The 20340-nt window shown below is 36.7% G+C and overlaps 1 protein-coding gene across 2 annotated transcripts in view; it reads left to right on the top strand.

Moving 5' to 3' along the window:
• Nucleotides 1–20340, top strand: part of LOC137405563 (gephyrin-like) — a 37004-nt gene that overhangs the window by 14436 nt on the left and 2228 nt on the right. Inside the window, exons 3-15 of one of the 2 annotated variants that reach the window (XM_068091857.1) lie at nt 18–99; nt 551–643; nt 3331–3425; nt 4412–4478; nt 5122–5281; nt 6073–6306; nt 7331–7386; nt 7556–7734; nt 10982–11135; nt 17255–17379; nt 17940–18027; nt 18431–18504; nt 19217–19385. In XM_068091857.1, the coding sequence (XP_067947958.1) occupies nt 18–99; nt 551–643; nt 3331–3425; nt 4412–4478; nt 5122–5281; nt 6073–6306; nt 7331–7386; nt 7556–7734; nt 10982–11135; nt 17255–17379; nt 17940–18027; nt 18431–18504; nt 19217–19385 (1576 nt within the window). Of the gene's footprint in view, nt 1–17; nt 100–550; nt 675–3330; nt 3426–4411; nt 4479–5121; nt 5282–6072; nt 6307–7330; nt 7387–7555; nt 7735–10981; nt 11136–17254; nt 17380–17939; nt 18028–18430; nt 18505–19216; nt 19386–20340 lie in introns of those variants that run through there. The other variant, XM_068091858.1, reaches the window with a different exon arrangement.

Raw genomic sequence — 20340 nt, 5'->3', positions numbered from 1 at the left:
TATAGTGGTTGTTTTAGGTTACAATCAAAGCGAGGAGCCGGACAAGTTTCAGTATCCACTAAATATGATATTGTTGCTGATGATTTAGAGGCTATTCAAGTAAGTTTTTGGCCACAAATTTGTTGACAACTCATCGTGAGAAATTGTATGTACATGTATGCTATAAATTTGTTGCTTAATCTTTTGTCAAAATGGACACGTTGTCTTTACATGCGGATGTCGATGGTTCAACCGCGGTAATCCATTCATCGGTGGTTCAATCATCGAGGTCTAAAACTGTTGGTAGTTTAATATTTGGTTCAAGTGTTTGTGATTCAATCATCCCTGTTTAAAAAAATCTGTTGTTTTGTCTTTTGTGGTTGAACTTCCTCTGGTTAAACCATCAATGGTTTAGTCGCCATTTATTCAACTAAAGGTGCTGTCAATGACAATCAAGCTGAGGACAGCATTTTATGGCTTTTGGTTGTTTGCTACTCCCATACTCAACAAGTTATATTCTTTGTCACTGATGCTGTGCAGAGGTCAATTGAAAACACAATTTTTATTGTAGGCCACATTCTTGAGATGGTGCGATGAGGACAAGCTAGACCTCATTCTTTCAACTGGTGGAACAGGTTTCTCACCACGTGATGTCACTCCAGAGGTTTGATCACTTGCCAATCATAAATAGTGTTGTGAGTTCATCAGCCAAGTTGAATTTGTTTTGTTCTTGGTGGGCTGCTTGTACAGAAGCCTGCAGAGGATTGTGCTAACAGCAAAACTGGGGAACTCTAGTCTCCAGATATTGTGCATTCTGATGGTTTAACATTGGCCATCACATACCGCAGTTTACTTAGCTCTCTCATGACTTTGTTGTCCAGTCAGTGATTCCTTCTCACCCTCATGCAGCTTTATTACAAAGTTTTTTTGTACAGCGTAAATGTAGTGAAAAAACAGCAATTTTTTTATAATTTTTTGTTGACATTTGGAAACTATGCGAAAAAGCCTTGCGGGAAGGTACTATAGGTGAAAAGACCTTCAAAGGAATCAAATCTGCATCCTTGTTTGGCTTCCATCTACATGTAAGACACCGAACAACAACAGACGACAACAAAGTTTAAGATTTATATATATATATAAATTTAAAGTTTGAATTGAATGGATGTGTAGGCTCAACAATTTGGTGATTCAATGGTGTAATAGGTGATAGACGTATGTGTAGAAATGTATTCTAGCATTCGTTAGACATGATTTCAAATACTTAGTTCATTTATCTTTTGATAATTTTCACTATTTTATTTTTAATTTTATCTGTGTTTTTGCATTTACTTTCAAAGCTGTGATGTTTCAAAATGTTCAAACATCACACGTTGGACGCTATTTCGTATGTCGAAACTTCTATTTGCCAGTTTTACAAGATGGCCAAAAAATTTGGATATGGAAGGGGTCATAAGGGAAAGTTTAACTGCATATGGGTTAGCTGTGTTTATATAAAAGAACTGCTCATTACTGATTGGCTAACCTGTCTTTGTACTGAGGAACTGCTTATTACTGATTGGCTAACCCGTGTTTATATAAAAGAACTGCTCATCACTGATTGGCTAACCCGCATTTATACAAAGCTACATGTAGATAAATGCTCGGGTAATAAAAAGTTTTTTCACAGGAAATTTATTTTTGTTCAACTTTTAAAACATTTACCATTCCAACTTTTAAACTTCATATCATGCATAAAGTGTTTTGTCCAGTTAACATAAATTAAAAAAAAAACCTGTGAAGGTGTTTGAATGTGAAATAATTAGGAAGTAATGCTAGATAATATGTTTTGCTAATGTAAAAATGATTTGATACTGATACAATTAATACGAACTAAAAAAACAAAATAAAAATCATGAATATGTTGAATTAATAATAACAATTAGTATTATTACATAGAATTGTGTGTATAAAAAAGGTTACCGCTGCAGCAAAAATTATCCATCAAAACTTTGAATGTGACGATACTGGTTCTTCTCGATACAGGTATAAACTATAAACGAAAAAATAGGATATCGAAATTAAATACTTCACTGAAGCGCACGAAGGTACTTTGTCTGACTGAATGGAGAGAGAATGCAGAGGCAAATCCTACTTGAGAGTTTCTACGTGAACAGCTTTTAGTTGTGTAATTTTCACTGAATGCCCTTTGGAAAACCTGAAATTTAAGTATGAAATTGTGCTGTTATAGTCACACATTTGAAATTGAAACTGCACATTTGGAAATTACAAATTAAAAAAGGTAATTTTTCTAACTTTAAAAAAAACTTTTAAAAGAAAAACAAATGCAAAGCGTTGTCTACTTAAAAAAGGAAGCAGATTTTGTTCGAATTTAATAACTGTTTAACGCAAGGTAAGCGCCAAGCAATCTCTATAAATTACTGTGCTATAATCAGAATCAGGGAAAATGTAGAGGAACTGGAAAAAGTCTTCCGAGCAGATGAAATAAATTAGGAGAGCAAATAAATGGAAACGTGAAATAAATAGCTTGTATGTATATACATGCTATTTATGTATTTGTTTTTTATTATGCGATAATATATATCTATATATATATCTATATATTTATATATATATATATATAGATATATATATATATATATAGATAGTATATATAGATAATATATATAGATAATATATATATAGATAATATATATATATAGATTATATAGATAATTGCTTATTACTGATTGGCTAACTTGTGTTTATACAAATGAACTGCTTATTACTCCCTCTGTTAATCTTTTCATTACTGCACTGAATGTCCAGATTTTTTCGCTTGGCTGACAAATGGTTTTGCCATTTCACTGCTATTGAGCATGCTTCTGAAACTAGCCACTTAGTTGTGTTAGTTAGGCTTTTAGTTGTGTTAGGTAGGCTTTTAGTTGTGTTAGGTAGGCTTTTAGTTGTGTTAGGTAGGCTTTTAGTTGTGTTAGGTATGCTTTTAGTTGTGTTAGGTAGGCTTTTAGTTGTGTTAGGTAGGCTTTTAGTTGTGTTAGGTATGCTTTTAGTTGTGTTAGGTATGCTTTTAGTTGTGTTAGGTAGGCTTTTAGTTGGGTTAGGTAGGCTTTTAGTTGTGTTAGGTAGGCTTTTAGTTGGGTTAGGTAGGCTTTTAGTTGGGTTAGGTAGGCTTTTAGTTGGGTTAGGTAGGGTTTTAGTTGTGTTAGGTAGGCTTTTAGTTGTGTTAGGTAGGCTTTTAGTTGTGTTAGGTATGCTTTTTAGTATAGTCTTTTAGACTATGTTAGGGTGGAGCTTGTCTGACAGATTGAACTGTTGTTACTGTAACTTACTATTCCTTGTTGGTTATTATGACAGGCGACTCGCAATGTGCTAGTGAGAGAGGCAGCAGGTTTAAGCTCTCTCATGCTTCTTGAGTCACTCAAGGTCACACCGATGGCAGCTCTGTCTAGGTAAGGCCTCTTGGTGTCTAAAGTTCATCAGAGCGGTATTAGCATGTTGCACGATGCAAATACACCTTATTTACCTTATTGTATATTTTGTATGAAGATAATTTAATGAGAATATTGGTGTGAGATTAGTGTAAATCACAGTTTGGAGGCTGACTTTGTGTGATGATTTAATGCCTGGCTACACACATGTGTCTACACTTTGTAATGGTATTAAACTATGTGTCGCATTGAAAGATATATTGACCAATGAGAATTTACATCAGTTGTATGGAAGCCATGACAAATTTGCCAGATTTTTTAAGTTTCGGTAGGATATTTGTAGTACAACACGGATCATTGATGATTTGCGATTTTTATAGCACTTTGGCAGGTATATGCTATTGATATTTTGCTCACAGAAAAAATGGTATATATTAAGGTTAAAGTCAGCAGGTACAAAAATACTTGAAGCTCATAACATACATTAAACCGTAAATAAAATATTGTAATAGATTTAATTGCTAAAAAGAATTATCTGAAATGTTCCGAAAAGTTTTAATTTGTTTGCTGCCTTTTTATATAGATTAGGAGTAAGAATATCTTTGTCCACGTCTCATTATCGCTCGAAACCCAAACTTGGACACAACTAGCATATGTTGAAAATTGATATAACTGAATTAATATAGCTATAATCAACTACATCAGCCAAGCACCGGTGCATTGGTTGTATCTCAAACAATGCAGACTAAAATGTTTGTCTCGGTGTGTAGCCCGGGGTGTCTCGGTGTGTAGCCTCGGTGTGTGTAGCCCGGTGTTGAGTCCTCAGGCTGTTTTACCGGACTATTGTATAATTTCAATATTTGTTATTTGTGTACATGCAAGGCTCTTATCTGTTACTTTAGCAATACGCCTACAAAGTAGGTGATAGATCAATCATACTATATTATTGCTGGAAATCAAAATCATCTTAGAGATTTATACACCGGATATTCTATATTGTTGTTAAGGTCAGTTTGTGGGATTCGAGCTCAAACGCTGATTGTCAATTTGCCTGGCAGCAAGAAGGCCTCTGAGGTATGTCTAACAAAATATCCTTCACATTGCACTATTTGATAGCCACTATTATAATAGCCACTTTGTGGCTAATAAATATCAACTTGCACACAATTTTAGTTGATTTTATCAGAAATGGTCAGTATTTTTCTATCATTTGTGATTGTTTTTGATGCTTGAGGTGATCTTACTGCCAGGATGCTTCAAGATTTAAATCCACAAAACTTGATCACGGTTCAAATGCTCAGAAGAAAAACACGTGCAGAATGATGTCACTAGTTGCTATCATTGCTATAGTTTATATTGGTTATTGCGTTTAAGTTAAAGCATGGGTTTCTATTCTGTCAGTCTCTTTGCAACTATAGACATCATAATCGCACTGTTGTCTAATCTGAGCATTTTAACCGTGATCAAGTTTTGTCAGTTTTAATCTTGAAACATCCTGGCTGTTAGACCACCTCAAACATCGATTTTGATACTGATTGGAGAAAAATAGGGATACTTTCTGATAAAATCAACTAAAGTTTGGGCAAGTTTTTTATAGTTATTATTAGCTAATCATGTCACATTTGCGACTGCTGACAATCTGTTTATCAGGAGTTGATTATATTGAGAAACCTTAATTGCTGCCATTGCTTGACACCCGGGTTTTTTTATTTTGTAGGAGTGCTTCACCTTTATACTTCCACTATTGCCTCATGCCATCAATCTGCTAAGAGATGACAAGCAGCGGGTGTCTGCCACTCATAAAGAAGTTCAAGGTTCTCCAAGAACTCTCGCATCACAAACACTTGTCCATACTTGTCCACTCCATTCACCTGCTGGTAAGTGTCTTGTGACAGATCTATTTTCTTGGTACACTATGTAATAATACTGAAGTAGGATTCACCATCTCTTGACCATATGTCAAGTACTACTGTTGCTGTGTTGTAGTCATATCCAATAGTTTCAAGTCTTTACTGACAGGTTTCAAAATTGGTATTACATAACAAATCAATTTCTATTCCACTCATTGTTGAAAGCATCAGGCTGACAATTCAAGTTTGTTGTTAAATATTCATTGCTTTTTACACATGAAATACAAAATCATTTCTATGAGTTCTCCCCTTTGGCTTAAAATTTTATTATTTTGAACAAACATTTAAAATGCTATATAAGGCTGTCCATCTTCTTTTCTAAGAATAATTTATATACATTGCTGCAATTTTTCTCTACTTAACTGTTAAATAACACTTTCATTGTTCAGGTAATATCTTACCTATTTCTTATTCTAGACTACAAAATCTATGAAATGAACATTTCTTAGTTGCAAATCATAGCTTCATTAAAATTTATTTATAAAAATAGCCGGCTATAACGGTTACGACTCGTTCTAATTTGGATTCATATTATCCTGGCTTCAACAGAACTGATGAAGGTGTTGAGGCAAAAATACCTTTTTCTATGACTTTCTATAGTTTGATGGCATGAGGACAGGGCTAATGGAAAATTAATTTTTGAGAGAACTTATCTTTTCTGGTAAATTGAATGGTTCTTGAAAAAAATCTGCATTTTTTTTGGTTAAAAGTTTAAACAGCTACCCGCTTATGCCATCGTCATCTATGCCTCTTAACAGAGGTGACTGGAACGGATGACCTTACACAGGTGGCCAGGAGACACCGACATTCCCCGTGGCCTCTGCTAGAGGTAAAGGATGCGTTGGACAAGGTTCTCTCTTTTTCCTCAGCACGTGGAACTGAGTCTATAGACTACAGAAAAGCTAGGAATCGACACCTGGCAGAGAGTATTACAGCACCAGCTCCTCTTCCTCCCTTCCCTGCTTCCATAAAGGATGGCTATGCTGTCAGAGGTATTTCGCTGTTCTGTTGGCAAAGCCAGACAGCGCAACTTACACAAATGAACGTAACAAAAACTTATGTAGGTTTTATCAGAAAGTATCAGTATTTTTTTATCATTTGTGTTTCTTTTTGAGTTGATTTAATTGCTGGGATTTCATAGATTAAAATCGATAAACTACATGTAGATCATGATGAAGTTTCTCAGAAGAAAAATATGTATGAACTGATGCCACTAGTTGCTATTTTTGCTATAGCAGATGTCGGCCATTGCATTCAAGTTGAAACGTTACGCGTCTTTATTCCGTCAGTCTCTTTGCAGTTAGAGATGTTGTAATCGCACTTCTGATTGATCTGAGCTTTTTAACGCTGATCAAGTTTTATCCATTTTAATCTTGAAACATCCCGGCAATCAGATCACCTCAAACATCAAAAGCTGTTGCAAAAATGGAGAAATACCGATACTTATGAAATCTACAAAAAGTTTGTGCCAGTTCATCCTAAAATTCCTTTAAAGATATGAAAGACAGGGCCATTACAATTTCAATGGCTTGTTATTCACTCTGTCTTGTTTTTAAAACGAATAGCTGTTTGAAACAAATGCCTTTGTTATGCCTGCTAATATTTCATGCAAGTTTAAGACCGTGAACAATCAGCCACTATTAATAATAGTTTAAACTTCTGGTTGAGTGTTCTTTTATTAACCTCATTCAAGGTCTCTCTCTGTCATCTTAGACTTTCAACGTTCTTCGTTTTCTCATACAGAGTGTCAAACGCATGAAGCTACCAGTTTTGACATAAAGCTTGTTGTCATATATTCGTTATATCAAATTTTTGAGTATGAACTGGATTTGATTCATTTGTACCTGAAAGCCAATATGCTGCTTTCAAAAGGTGCATTCTTTGTCATCAGTTTATTTTAATTGGACAACATGATGTAATTTAGCACAGTGTCACTTAAAATGAAAACTGAATAGATGGTAGCACTTGGAAGTCTATACAAACTGGTAATAATTGGTCTTATTGTACACTTTGTAGCAATTGATGGAGCAGGAATTCGAACTGTACTCAGTACATCATTGGCTGGAGATATGGTGAGCTTTCTTTTTGGCAACCAGTTTTTAAAACAATTTTTGTTAAATTACGTTTTTTCCTAGCTAATATAGTACTCATATATAAATCTAATAAATTTTTTTGTCAAAATGTTGCTTTCTTAATATTTGCGCACTATTTGACAGCAAATTTTATAAACTTTTTGTTTAGCCAAGGGAAAAGCTCAATGCTGGCGAATGTATGAGAATCAACACAGGAGCTCCTTTGCCGGCTGGTGCAGACGCTGTTGTACAGGTTGAAGATACAAAGTTGGTCAAGTCGAGTCAAGATGGTACCGAGGAGCTATTGGTGGAAATGCTTAAAGCCCCGCCGACTGGCCTGGATATCAGGTATCTCAGCCTTTTTTTCCACTATTCTCTTATTGATTGTTCCTATTTTTGTCTTCCCACTTTTCATTATTCCATAATATGTATTTTCTTGTATGTTTCTTGGAATTTTTGCCCCTATTTTTACTCTATGAATTTTCGTCCTTTAACAGCTGTATGTATTTTTTCTCAACCTAGGCCACCATTACTCTCCAAAAGTCTTGTTGGGCCCAGTGCAAATAAAACCATCTGTTTTCACTGCGATATTAAGCAGTCTTTTGCAAAGAATCACCCAATTTTACGTTATTTGACACAAGCTTTCTTGTAACCGGCTTGGTCATTGCTCGAAAAACAGCTACGGTCTTGGCCAGTCTTTGGTGACCCATATAAAGAATTTAGCATTACAATCATACTTTGACATACGAGCTTAATGCATTTTTAGACTGAGCTCGTATGTTAATGTACTCGGGTCTGTAAGAAATGCTTTCGTTATAAAGTAACCCAATACAAATGAATCCGTTCTCACACTATGAAAAAAACCACCTAAAACAATATATTATGATGGAAATACTTGTTTTTAATTGTTGTTATTCACTACCTACACTGACAAAGTAACAAATACCTATTTAGTGGTTATGATCTGCAATAAAATGTAACATTACTATGTACAGTACTGCATGGAGTTTTTACCTTCAAGACAGACGTAGTGTCTGACGATGGTGTGAGAGAGATTCGACATAAACATGTTTAATACACTAGACTTTTGTAAAACTCCCTAACGTATCATAAACTGTAAATTTAACTTAAATGATTTTAGCTTACTAAACATGCACCTAAAAGTTAAAGGTTGACTTGCAACAAAATTCACATTACAGTTATTTGATATCATAAAATTCACCATGTCTTACTCTGTTGTGTTGTAGGTGCAAAATATGTGGAAATGTGATTACAAGCTCATAAAAGCTAAAAACGAACAGTTAGTCGCAGCCACAAAGATCGCTGTAGTTTGTATTCTCTTTCCAAAACGGCTCAAATGTGACGTAGTCGTGGTAGATGGTTTCTGTTTACACTTCCATGCAACTTCATTCGTCAAAATGTTTTCACAAATTTACTTCACGCCTTCAATGAAACCGTGTCTATTGTTCTTACGCGTCTGTTTTATCGTCATTGTAATGCTGTCACTTTTAGCACTGATATCTTATAACTTACCATAAAAATTCATTTAATTTTTTAACCTTAGCTTGAAGGAGTACATATCATTGTCTGATAATCAAGACGAGCCTGTTGGTCACCTGTGATAATCGAAAAGCGCTGCAAAAATTATTTGCGAAGTATTGGGTCACATGATCAGATTACGACTTGATGATTGAATAATGCCGAAACAAAACTGTGAAGTAGTGAGCATCTATTATTTGATACGGGGTCTTTGGTAAAACCCAAAGTGTTTGTCATAAACTAGTGCTACGATAAATTTTATTTTGAGTTTTTTATTGGCCTTTCAATTCACGTGAGAACATCACATGACAAGACAATGACCAAACTGTAATGACTAAGCAGAGAAATAAACAGATTCCAATCTACGCGCTTTTCGCTTTTAAGAGCTTGTAATCACATTTCCACATATTTTGCACCTACATACAACACAGCAGAGTAATACATGGTGAATCTTTTGATACCAAATAACTGTAATGTGAATTTTGTTGCAAGTCAACCTTCAAGTTTTAATCTTTTACTAAACCTAACCCTAATTTTGGCTTTTTTAAATTTGTATTATATTTTTCTGTCTTGGCACTTTTTTGTCTCGCTTTCTCTATAACTTTTTGCTAGCCTTTTCAAAACTGTTTTCAAACTGATTCGATGAAAAAGCCCAAGCGATGATGTTCTCGAAAGCGTCCTATTGTATACTTGGCCACTCAGTGGCTGCATGGAGAACTGGCTCGCATGCTCAAATTTCAAAGTTTTCTCTTATCTCCAGGCATAAACATTCTCGAAAATTTGCTCATATCTCCAATTTCTCGATGTTAGGTATATGTCGAGGTATAATTATTTTGTTTTTACCGTATTCTAGTTTGAGTTTCTAAATGTTTCAAAAAGTCACAATCAATTTTAGACTAAAGATATTTTACTCGCAGTATGAGCTGAACTTTTTAGTAGTTGCACTTTTGGGCAGACAGAGTAAGTTGAGTAGAACTTAAGTTACGTACTTAAGAAGTTCCTTAAGGAGTTACTTGAGAGCTTAAATAAAGTTAGTAGAACTAGCGCAAATTATTTTATTTTTTTGAACTCTACAAACTCTTTGAAAGAGTTTTGTTATCAGAATTGATTAAATGAGATGCAAGAAAAGGTAGTACTTTATTCGCCTCGAGAATTATATAGTTTTATTAATTAGCAGAAGTGAAAAATTCCAACATCAGTTTCTGTGTGACCATCCTGTGTGTCCTAGGTTCGACCATCGATCATTCGTTGATCAGTTACCCTAAACACTCCCAATATTTTTATATGTTGTTAAATGAATGGTCGAGACTGTAGTTGTCTTCCGAGCCATGGCTGAATGTACCAAGAAAACGTATGCTTAAAATCTGCATCATGACGTACCTTAAACATCGGATGTACCTGTAACATTGCTTCATGAGAACATAGCCCAACAGAACCCTTAAGTATGCATATTTCTTATGCTATGATATGGTTACTTGTAACTATTAGATGTCGTGTATGATTCCTTTACCAACCTTAAAGAAGCATCAACTAATAGCTATAGCTATGCATCATTCTATTGCAATGCATTTTTACATACATTTTTTGCAATGTTAGTTTTAACTATTCTTTGTCTTCCAATTTTATCACATTTCTGATGAAAACAAAGGATTCGAGAAATATTCTTTTCCGACTTTAAAACTACTTCAATAATAATATAACATTACTCGTATTGATTGACAGCGACATTCAATAGTCTTGAGCTACTAGCAATAAACAAAAAAATGTCATGGCTATTATTATTATTATTCGGCAATCTATCTTAAGGATGAAGTTGCAGAAAATTTTAGTATATTTATCAGAAAGTATCAATATTTTCCTATCATTTGCGATTGTTTGGGATGTCTGAGAAGATTTGACTGCCAGGATGTTTTAAGATTAAAATAGACAAAACTTAATTGCAGTCAAAAGGCTCAGACGATGTCTATTGTAAAAGCTTCCCTATACAATTCTTTCAGGTATATCTGTCCCACTTGATGGTATAGCTATTTTTTGCAATGAGTCATTTTATCTTCAGGCCTGTTGGATCTGACATAGCCGAAGGTCAACAGGTGTTATCTGCAGGCATAAAGATCAAGGCAGCTGAAATTGGTATATTGGCTGCCGTTGGCTTAACTCAAGTCAAGTGCTACGAACGTCCCCAAATTGCTGTCATGTCAACAGGAAATGAGGTAGGGTTTTCAACCGCCGTTCATTTTTACCAGCTGCCTGTGTTTGCAATCGCTTTTTAATATTTTTGGCTGTATTTTTATCTATTCTTGCGAAAGATAGGAACTTGCTGTTCTTGGGTTCATGCAACATGTAAAGCGTAGCATGTGCATCAGTGGAGGTGTCTTAACACAAGAATGGTTTCAGCTGATAAAATATTATTTCATTACAGTTCGACTTTCGATGTTTTTAAAATACAATTCTTTTGCAAATGATAAAAGTTTGAGCTAATATTTGACCGCGCATCTGAAGTAATTTCTATCATAAGACATTCAATTATTATAAATGAATACATACTTAAGCAGTTCTCATTCATATACTTTATTTTTATGGTGTTCAAAGAATATTGAGCACCGCTTCTGTCATGCAAGTGCCAAGTATTACTGGTACTTTGCCAACAAACATTATGCTTTTTAGCTAAAGCTTTATACAAGCTAATATTATATAGTACTGTCTCATTATAGCTATTAATAATGCTTGTAGCTTTTTACAAAGCTTTTCTATGACCAAACATATAAATACTTGGGTTTTCTGTTATCAAATCAGTTGTCTCTGGAGTGTGCAATAAACCATTTCTCTAATTTAATACTCTATTTAATTGCTTCTGTGCAGAAACATAACAGAAGCTAATTGGCGACAAGGATTTCTCTTTTGAACAGTTACAAAGAGTTTTGTTCAGATTTTCTCATTGATAAAAGCGATACAAAGAGTTCTAGTTTATTACAAGAGTAACTGTTCAAAATTGCACCACTACAATGACAGAAGTAGCAGACCTGATCAAGCTAATGCAGAAGCAGCAGGAGGACCAGAGACAGCAGCAAGAGGAGCAGAGAAAGCAGCAAGAAGAGCATAGACAACAGCAGCATGAGGAGTTCAAGCAGCAACAAGAGGAATACAGACGTCAGCAAGATGAAAGAATGGAGGAATACAGACGTCAGCAAGATGAAAGAATGGAGGAGAATAAGAAACTGATGGAGCTACTACTACAAAACCTACAACGGAAACAAGAAACAGCTGCAACCACTGTTCCAGCCTTCCCAGGTTTTGACCCAACAGCAGAGCTACTAACAGATTACATAGACAGATTCAACACATTCATTGCAGCAAATTCTATTCATCAAGACAAGATTGCTGGCACTTTTCTCACCAACCAACAGCCTACACTCTACAAGCAGCTTAGTAATATGGCAGCTCAGCTTTCAACACCCAAGCAGATCAACGACCTCAACATGGATGAAATACTGGAATTTCTCAAAGACCAGTATGACCCTAAGCGCTTCATTGTTAGAGAGCGTTACAAGTATTGGAGTGACATGCAGAGGAAACCTGGAGAAACTATTCAAGAGTTAGCTGCCAGAATTCGTCAGGATGCAACTACATGTGCCTTCATAGACATTACAGATCCATTAGATGAGGCTCTCAGAACAAGATTTATCTGCTCTGTAAACAATGAAGCAGTTCTCAAATCTCTCTTCAAGGTCAAGGACAATGAACTCAACTTCAACAAAGCTATACAGGTAGCACAGGAAACAGAAGAAGCAGCTAAAGTTGCCAAAGAGACAGTTTATGGAAACTCGTCTAAAGTCAACAAGGTTGCTCAACAGAAATCAAGATACAAACCAATCCAGAAAAACAACTCTACACCTGACAAGCAGAAGGAAGGAAAGCTATGCTACAGATGTGACCGAACTAACCATTGTGCGGATGACTGCAGATTCAAAGCAGCCACCTGCAACTTTTGTTCTAAACAAGGTCACATAGAAAGAGCATGCAAGAAAAAGAAATCATCTGCAGCAGAAAAACCAGTAAAGATGATAGAATGCACATCAACCAAGATGGTGAAACTTGCTGAAAACATCAAACTGGAGGGAGACAACTTCACACTTGAACTGGACACTGGAGCATGTGACAACTTCATCTGTAAATCAATATGGGAGAAGCTAGGAAAGCCAAACCTAAAACCTACTACAGTTAACTACAAATCAGCCTCAGGACATCTCATAGAGACGCTTGGCAGATGTGAGCTAACTGCCCAATAGGATGCACAGAAAGAAGTCAGACTACCATTTGTGATTAGTGCTGTACAAGATCTCAACCTACTAGGAAGAACTGCTATACAGCAACTAGGCATCTCTATTGATGACAAGCTACAACAGAACCTTGTATCAACAATCACAGAGAACCAGCCAGATGGGAGGTTACAAATCAAGTGTAAGGAGATGTGCAAAGAATTTCCAGAAATATTCAAAGACGAGCTAGGATGTCTCAAGAACTTTGAACTAGAGATAAACTTCAAACCTTCAACAAAGCCAGTCTTCTGCCGACCCAGACCAGTTCCTATTGCCTTGACAGAAGAGCTCAACCAAGCATACGAAGCAGGTGTAGCTAAAGGCATATGGGAACCAACTCAATTCAACCAGTATGGAACACCAGTTGTACCTGTACGCAAATCTACAACAGGTCAAGCTGCAGGGAAGATCAGAGTATGTGGAGACTACTCCAAGACTATCAATAATCAGCTAGAAACACATAGGAAACCTATCCCACTACCAGAAGATCTAATCAGAAAACTAGGTGGAGGCTATTGCTACACAAAGATTGATTTAGCAGATGCCTACAATCAAATATTGTTGGCACCAGAAAGTCAACGACGACTAGCACTATCAACACACCGAGGAGTACTACTACAGAAGAGGTTGCCCTTTGGCATAAGCTCAGCACCAGGGTATTTTCAAGAAATCATGGAGCAACTGACACAAGACCTCCCAGGAGTAGCAGTATACCTAGATGATATACTAGTGAGTGGAGCCAATGCAGAGAGCCATCTACAAAACTTACGTCGACTTCTTCGAAGATTAGAAGAAAGAGGGCTCAGATGTAGAAAAGACAAGTGCTGTTTTGCTCAACCTACAGTAGAGTATCTGGGACACAAACTCACTTCAAAGGGAATCACTAAAGGAAAGAAGGCAGATGCAGTACAACAGATGCCAGTCCCAACAGACTTAACTCAGCTAAGATCTTTCTTAGGAGCTACACAATTCTACAGCAAGTTCATACCCAATCTGTCACAACTCACAGGACCATTGCACAAACTGACACGCAAAGGAGAGACCTGGAAGTGGGGCACTGAACAAGAAAAGAGCTTCAACAAACTGAAAGATATGCTATCAACTGATAGTGTCTTAGCACACTTCAACCCAGATCTTGACATTGGAATCTCATGTGATGCTTCAGAAACTGGACTGGGAGCTGTACTATTTCATCGTTATCCTGATGGAAGTGAGAGACCAATAGCCAATGTTTCAAAAACACTGACCAGCACACAGAGGAAATATGGACAAATACAAAAAGAAGCTCTCTCAATCATATTTGCTCTAAAGAAGTATCACCAGTACCTGTATGGTCGACGGTTTATCTTGGTAACTGACCACAGACCTCTTCTCACACTTCTAGGACCTACCAAAGGAGTTCCAGCTCTAGCAGCCAACAGACTAGCAAGATGGGCACTGGTACTAAATCAGTATGACTACACCATAGAATACAGATCTACCCAGCATCATCAAAATGCAGATGTCCTCTCAAGACTGCCAGTTGGACCTGATAAAGAGTTTGATGCAAGAGAAGATGAGGATGATGTTGATACAGTATGCACTATTCACACTATTGGACAACAGCTGCTGAATGGAAGACAGATGAGATGCAAGATTGACACCCTATTGCCATCACCCGCACACATAGCACAGTTTCATCAATCCAGAGAAGTCAACCGATCGGCAGAAAAGACAGTTAGCAAGATACACAGCTACAATCTTGGAGCACCATGCTATGCCTTGTATCATGGACCTAGACGCAACAGACAACCTAGATGGGTTCCAGCCATTGTTACGAAGATATATGGAACTCGTAGTCTCAATGTCAAAGTGGTACCAAAGGGACCTACTTGGAGAAGACATGTTGAACAACTCAGACCAAGATACTCAACAGAAGAAGATCAAGACCCTGGAGATAAACCTGATATAACAGAGGAGACAAAACTGCAACTACCAGCCCCTACAACTGTAACAGAGCAACCTCCGTCTAGAAGAAGACCACGCAACCCTCGTCTACCTGATGGAGATGAGTATAGCAGAGGCAAACCCCGAAGGTCTAAGAGAACCAGAAAGAACCTTTAGCTTAGTGAGGAGGTGTCATGCAAGTGCCAAGTATTACTGGTACTTTGCCAACAAACATTATGCTTTTTAGCTAAAGCTTTATACAAGCTAATATTATATAGTACTGTCTCATTATAGCTATTAATAATGCTTGTAGCTTTTTACAAAGCTTTTCTATGACCAAACATATAAATACTTGGGTTTTCTGTTATCAAATCAGTTGTCTCTGGAGTGTGCAATAAACCATTTCTCTAATTTAATACTCTATTTAATTGCTTCTGTGCAGAAACATAACAGCTTCATACCTTGCATTTTTAATTTTTGTAATCATAGATTCCAAAAAGACAAGTGAGAGCAGTATTGGTCAGAGACTGGAATATTTTGTATTGTACATATGAAGGCTTTTCACAATTGTATATGTGACAGTTATTGCTTCTTGCTTTTCCATTATACATAGTCAGGCTTGATGCCAAGCATTAAGTTAAGCATAAGGTGAAGTAGTCAGTGTTTGTTTTGAATAGGTTGAGTTGAGCCGGTTGAGTTGAGCTAGTTGAGCTGGTTGAGTTGAGCTGATTAGTTGACCTGGTTGAGTTGAGAAGGTTGAGTTGCGCTGGTTAGTTGAGCTGGTTGAGTTGAGCTGGTTAAGTTGAGCTGGTTGAGTTGAGCTGGTTGAGTTGAGCTGGTTAGTTGAGCTGGTTGAGTTGAGCTGGTTGAGTTGAGCTGGTTAAGTTGAGCTGGTTGAGTTGAGCTGGTTGAGTTGAGCTGGTTGAGTTGAGATGGTTGAGTTGAGATGGTTGAGTTGAGCTGGTTAGTTGAGCTGGTTGAGTTGAGCTGGTTGAGTTGAGATGGTTGAGTTGAGCTGGTTGAGTTGAGCTGGTTGAGTTGAGATGGTTGAGTTGAGATGGTTGAGTTGAGCTGGCTAGTTGAGCTGGTTGAGTTGAGCTGGTTGAGTTGAGCTGGCTAGTTGAGCTGGTTAGTTGAGCTGGTTGAGTTGAGCTGGTTGAGTTGAGATGGTTGAGTTGAGCTGGTTAAGTTGAGCTGGTTAAGTTGAGAAGGTTGAGTTGAGATGGTTGAGTTGAGCTGGTTAAGTTGAGCTGGTTGAGTTGAGATGGTTGAGTTGAGCTGGTTGAGTTGAGCTGGTTGAGTTGAGCTGGTTGAGTTGAGCTGATGGTTCCATGCTCTAGTTCATTTGCAATACAAACTGTGTACCCATTCTGATTTTTTCTCACACGAAGACCAAGCATTTGAGCATCACTGATTAACTCGGGTTGTTTTGTTTCTAACCCTTAACTTAAAAGATGATTCCTAACACTAACAACATACACCTCATCTTCATCCACAATGATACCATCTCTATAGATCTTGCTGATCTTATTTCATTCTATAGAGACACAGGACATTTTTCCTTTAAATTTGAAGGAAAAAATTTAGAACATCAAAAGCAAAGATATTTAGATTAAAAAATCTATAGAAGCCATATAGCAGTTATCATGAGGAAAAAAGTTGCAGCGGTGAAGTGTTACATGGCAATTGGAAATAAATTATAAAAATATAAAATATACAAACAAAAACTAACTTATGCTAATTTACAGCTCCTTTTGCTTAGCTAGACTCACTCTATATCTCAGACGCCATTTTTACCAATTCACTGTATGTTTCTTGTATTGCTGCTAAATCCCCCTTTGTTACCTTGTCGTTAAGCTAAAGGGAAGTGACCATGAAAAAATATTTCTATTGCTTGTTAATTTATTACGTTGCTACTTATATACAATTACTTGAAGTGTTTACCATTTAATTTTTGGGCTGCTGAACAAATAAATAGAAATACATAGGGCAGTTTTGATATGAGAAGACAATTTCACGAACACTAACTTAATATGTCGAAATTTTATTGTAGAAACATGACACTTGTTTAAATGATTTTTTATTAGCTAGTAGAACCTGAAGACAGCTTTGTTGGTGATGGCAAAATACGAGACAGCAACAGGGCCACCCTCATTGCACTCCTAGAGGAACACGGATTTGACGTTCTAGATATGGGGATTGCCAAGGACAAGTATGTTCATTAAATGCAGCTCTTGTGTATAGTGTGAAGTAAGTATCGTTAAATTGATTAGTTTGATATGAAATCTATAATAGCGGCGGCCTTTTACATATAATGTTCACTTCTCAAGGATTTTAGCAAGCTTTTGCTTGATGCTCTCAAAAGCTATGCAAAGTACACATGTACCGGTGATTTATGTTCTATATAATTGCACTCCTCAGCTTTCTTACAAGTAGGAAAATATTGGTTCATAAATTTATTTATTAACTTTCAATATATACTCTGATCAGCTCTAAAGTTTTATACATATGCATTGTTTTAATGAAAGTCAAAAATATTATTTAGCTGTAGTACACATATTTGTGCAGTGCTGTCTCTTTTAGGAGGCAACCCTCGCTGTCATTAGTTGATAATAAAAATAAAAATTCACATTTACCCCCAAACTTCTCTCCTATGCTGTGAAGTTTTCACACCTAAATGACCTTCAGTATAGTCTGGCATCTACATGTAATAGAGAACCTTTAATATAATGCAGTCCGGGAGATCCTCTGAAACCCTATCTCATGTTACAGTGAGGTCGAGACAAGAGAGATGATAGGAAAAGCCTTGTATTCAGCTGATGTGGTGGTTACTACAGGAGGGGTGTCCATGGGAGAAAAGGTCCTCAGTTTACTACCACCGTCAAATTGAATATTCTTTGTCAAATGTAGTTTTAATATCACACGTTATAAATATACGTGTTAAAAATGTGCGTGTTACTAGGTTTAGGAAAAATGTCATTCAGGAATTTTTTATTCTGTCTACGCGGAGTCATATTCTCGGAAGACAATATTAATATGTGTATTAACATTCCCAATACTAACCTGTTATATAGAGACCGAATCAAATCATCTTATACACATGCTGTAAATCTGAAAACCTTCTAAGAAATGAGGTAGCTCATTCCATAATCATATTGTGTACAAATTGAGGCTATCTATTCTAGAAGACCACAAACTGGAAACACCAGAGATTTAACCCGGTTGATTGTATTCCTTCTACGTCCAACCTTTTCTTCTTTTAGGACCTTGTAAAGTCAGTATTACAAAAGGACTTTCATGCTGAAATACATTTTGGTAGGATATTCATGAAGCCAGGGTAAGTTTGCTCTCTTTAGACTTACTGTTCCTCTATTCCCATTATCCTCCAGTCAAGTAGTTGTAATCATAGTTCTTCATAGTCAGATATGCAGTCATACCTCGACATGCCAGCCTAATGTGTTGCAGGACTGAGCAATCTCAATTTCCTCATATCTCAAGGCAATACTTCCTAAATAAAATAATTAAATACAAATTAATCTATTCACGTTCTCTGAAACAATCGGTTTGGTTTTTTGGTTTGGCGTTTTTGCCTCGCTTTCACTATTACTTTTAGCCCGCCTTTTAAAACTTTTTCAAACTGATCCAATGAGAAAAAACGTGCGATGCTTTTCTCAAAAGGGGCCTCTTGCATACCTGCCTACCTAGCGGCCACATTGAGAACCGTCTCGTAATCTCGTGTTTGGTTCGTGTTTGTCCCGTGTCTCAAGGCCAAGTCTTGCTCATACCTTAATTTTTTTCATATGTTGGGGCACTCGTAAGTCAAGGTATGACTGTACTTAGTATTGGCATTATAAGTTTATTAAGAAACATTGTGAGCAGGCAGAATGACAAGTTTCTAGTAAGAATAAATTATTTTTGCGCTTTGGGTAACCTTTCGCACACATTTCTAAGACTTTGATGATACATATGAGCACATTGCACAAGTTCACAATAAATACAAATACATAGCAGCGGTGTATGCAATCTTCATCAATCCACATTTGCTACAGGAAGCCGACCACCTTCGCTACTGTCAGCCGCAGCGATGGTACTAAGCTTTTCTTTGGACTTCCTGGCAACCCTGTGTCAGCAACAGTCACCTGTCAACTTTTTGTGCTGCCATCTCTTAGGAAAATGTCAGGGAGCAGCACTCCTGTGGCTGACTTCTGGAAGGTCAAGGTGAGTGCTGAAAATGATGACATCACTAGTAAATACAATCTAACATCAATGTACAAAGCTAATCCATTCCAATCTTGGATCATATATCGCAACTGTCATGGGTTTGAGCCAAGATTCTTATGAATGGCACAGTGCATTTTATTTAAGTTGTTCTGCAGCAGATAATGTCATTCTTCTGTGTTTCTGCTACTACGACTTGTACTAGTCTTCCTTGAATCTATGATAGTTTGGTTTTAACTAAACTGTGCACCTTCATATGGTTTGTTAAACCAAAATTTGTGAAGGAGATGTACATATATAACTGTGTATATGTGTATATATATATATACTGATCTCCGATAATGTATGTGGAAATAGTATGTTGGGTGGTCATAAGTCATGTTTGACTTTGACTGTTTCCATGACGCGGTTAATCTGGAAATCAGCGACAAGAATGAAACTTCAGAAGTTTGCAAATCTTTATCCAGTGTTTCATTCTGGCGAATGATGGAAACGGCTTTTGCGAATGAAGCGCAAAAAATGCGGTGCAAACTATTCTATTTTAAACATTTTCGACACTTCAGTTGTTCCTATTTGATGATGCAGGAGTTCACTGCTATGAATTCTGGCGTAAAAATCATCATTTTAACAAAGCTGCCGTGTTAATCTGCATCATGCAAATGTTTATTGAAACACTTGTAGCATGGTAACTCAACGTGTGCACAACTCCAAATTCACATTGTATCTTCCAATCAGCTGGCTAGCTTTGAACTGCAAGATGTTTGAAGGACTTTCGGTGCTGCATCGTTCATTCGGAGGAAATACAGTAGATACCTCTACAACGTAAATAATCCGTTCCGAGAACATTTATGTTATAGGAATTTCACATTATGCAAGTAGTAAAATACATGTAACTTGCCTATCCATTCCAAGATCGTCTCAAGCGCACTCCTTTGGCCCTTCAAATAGGAGAACA

This window comes from Watersipora subatra, chromosome 10, assembly GCF_963576615.1.
Source record: "Watersipora subatra chromosome 10, tzWatSuba1.1, whole genome shotgun sequence".
NCBI lineage: Eukaryota > Metazoa > Bryozoa > Gymnolaemata > Cheilostomatida > Watersiporidae > Watersipora > Watersipora subatra.
This window is presented reverse-complemented; position numbering and strand designations above follow the sequence as displayed.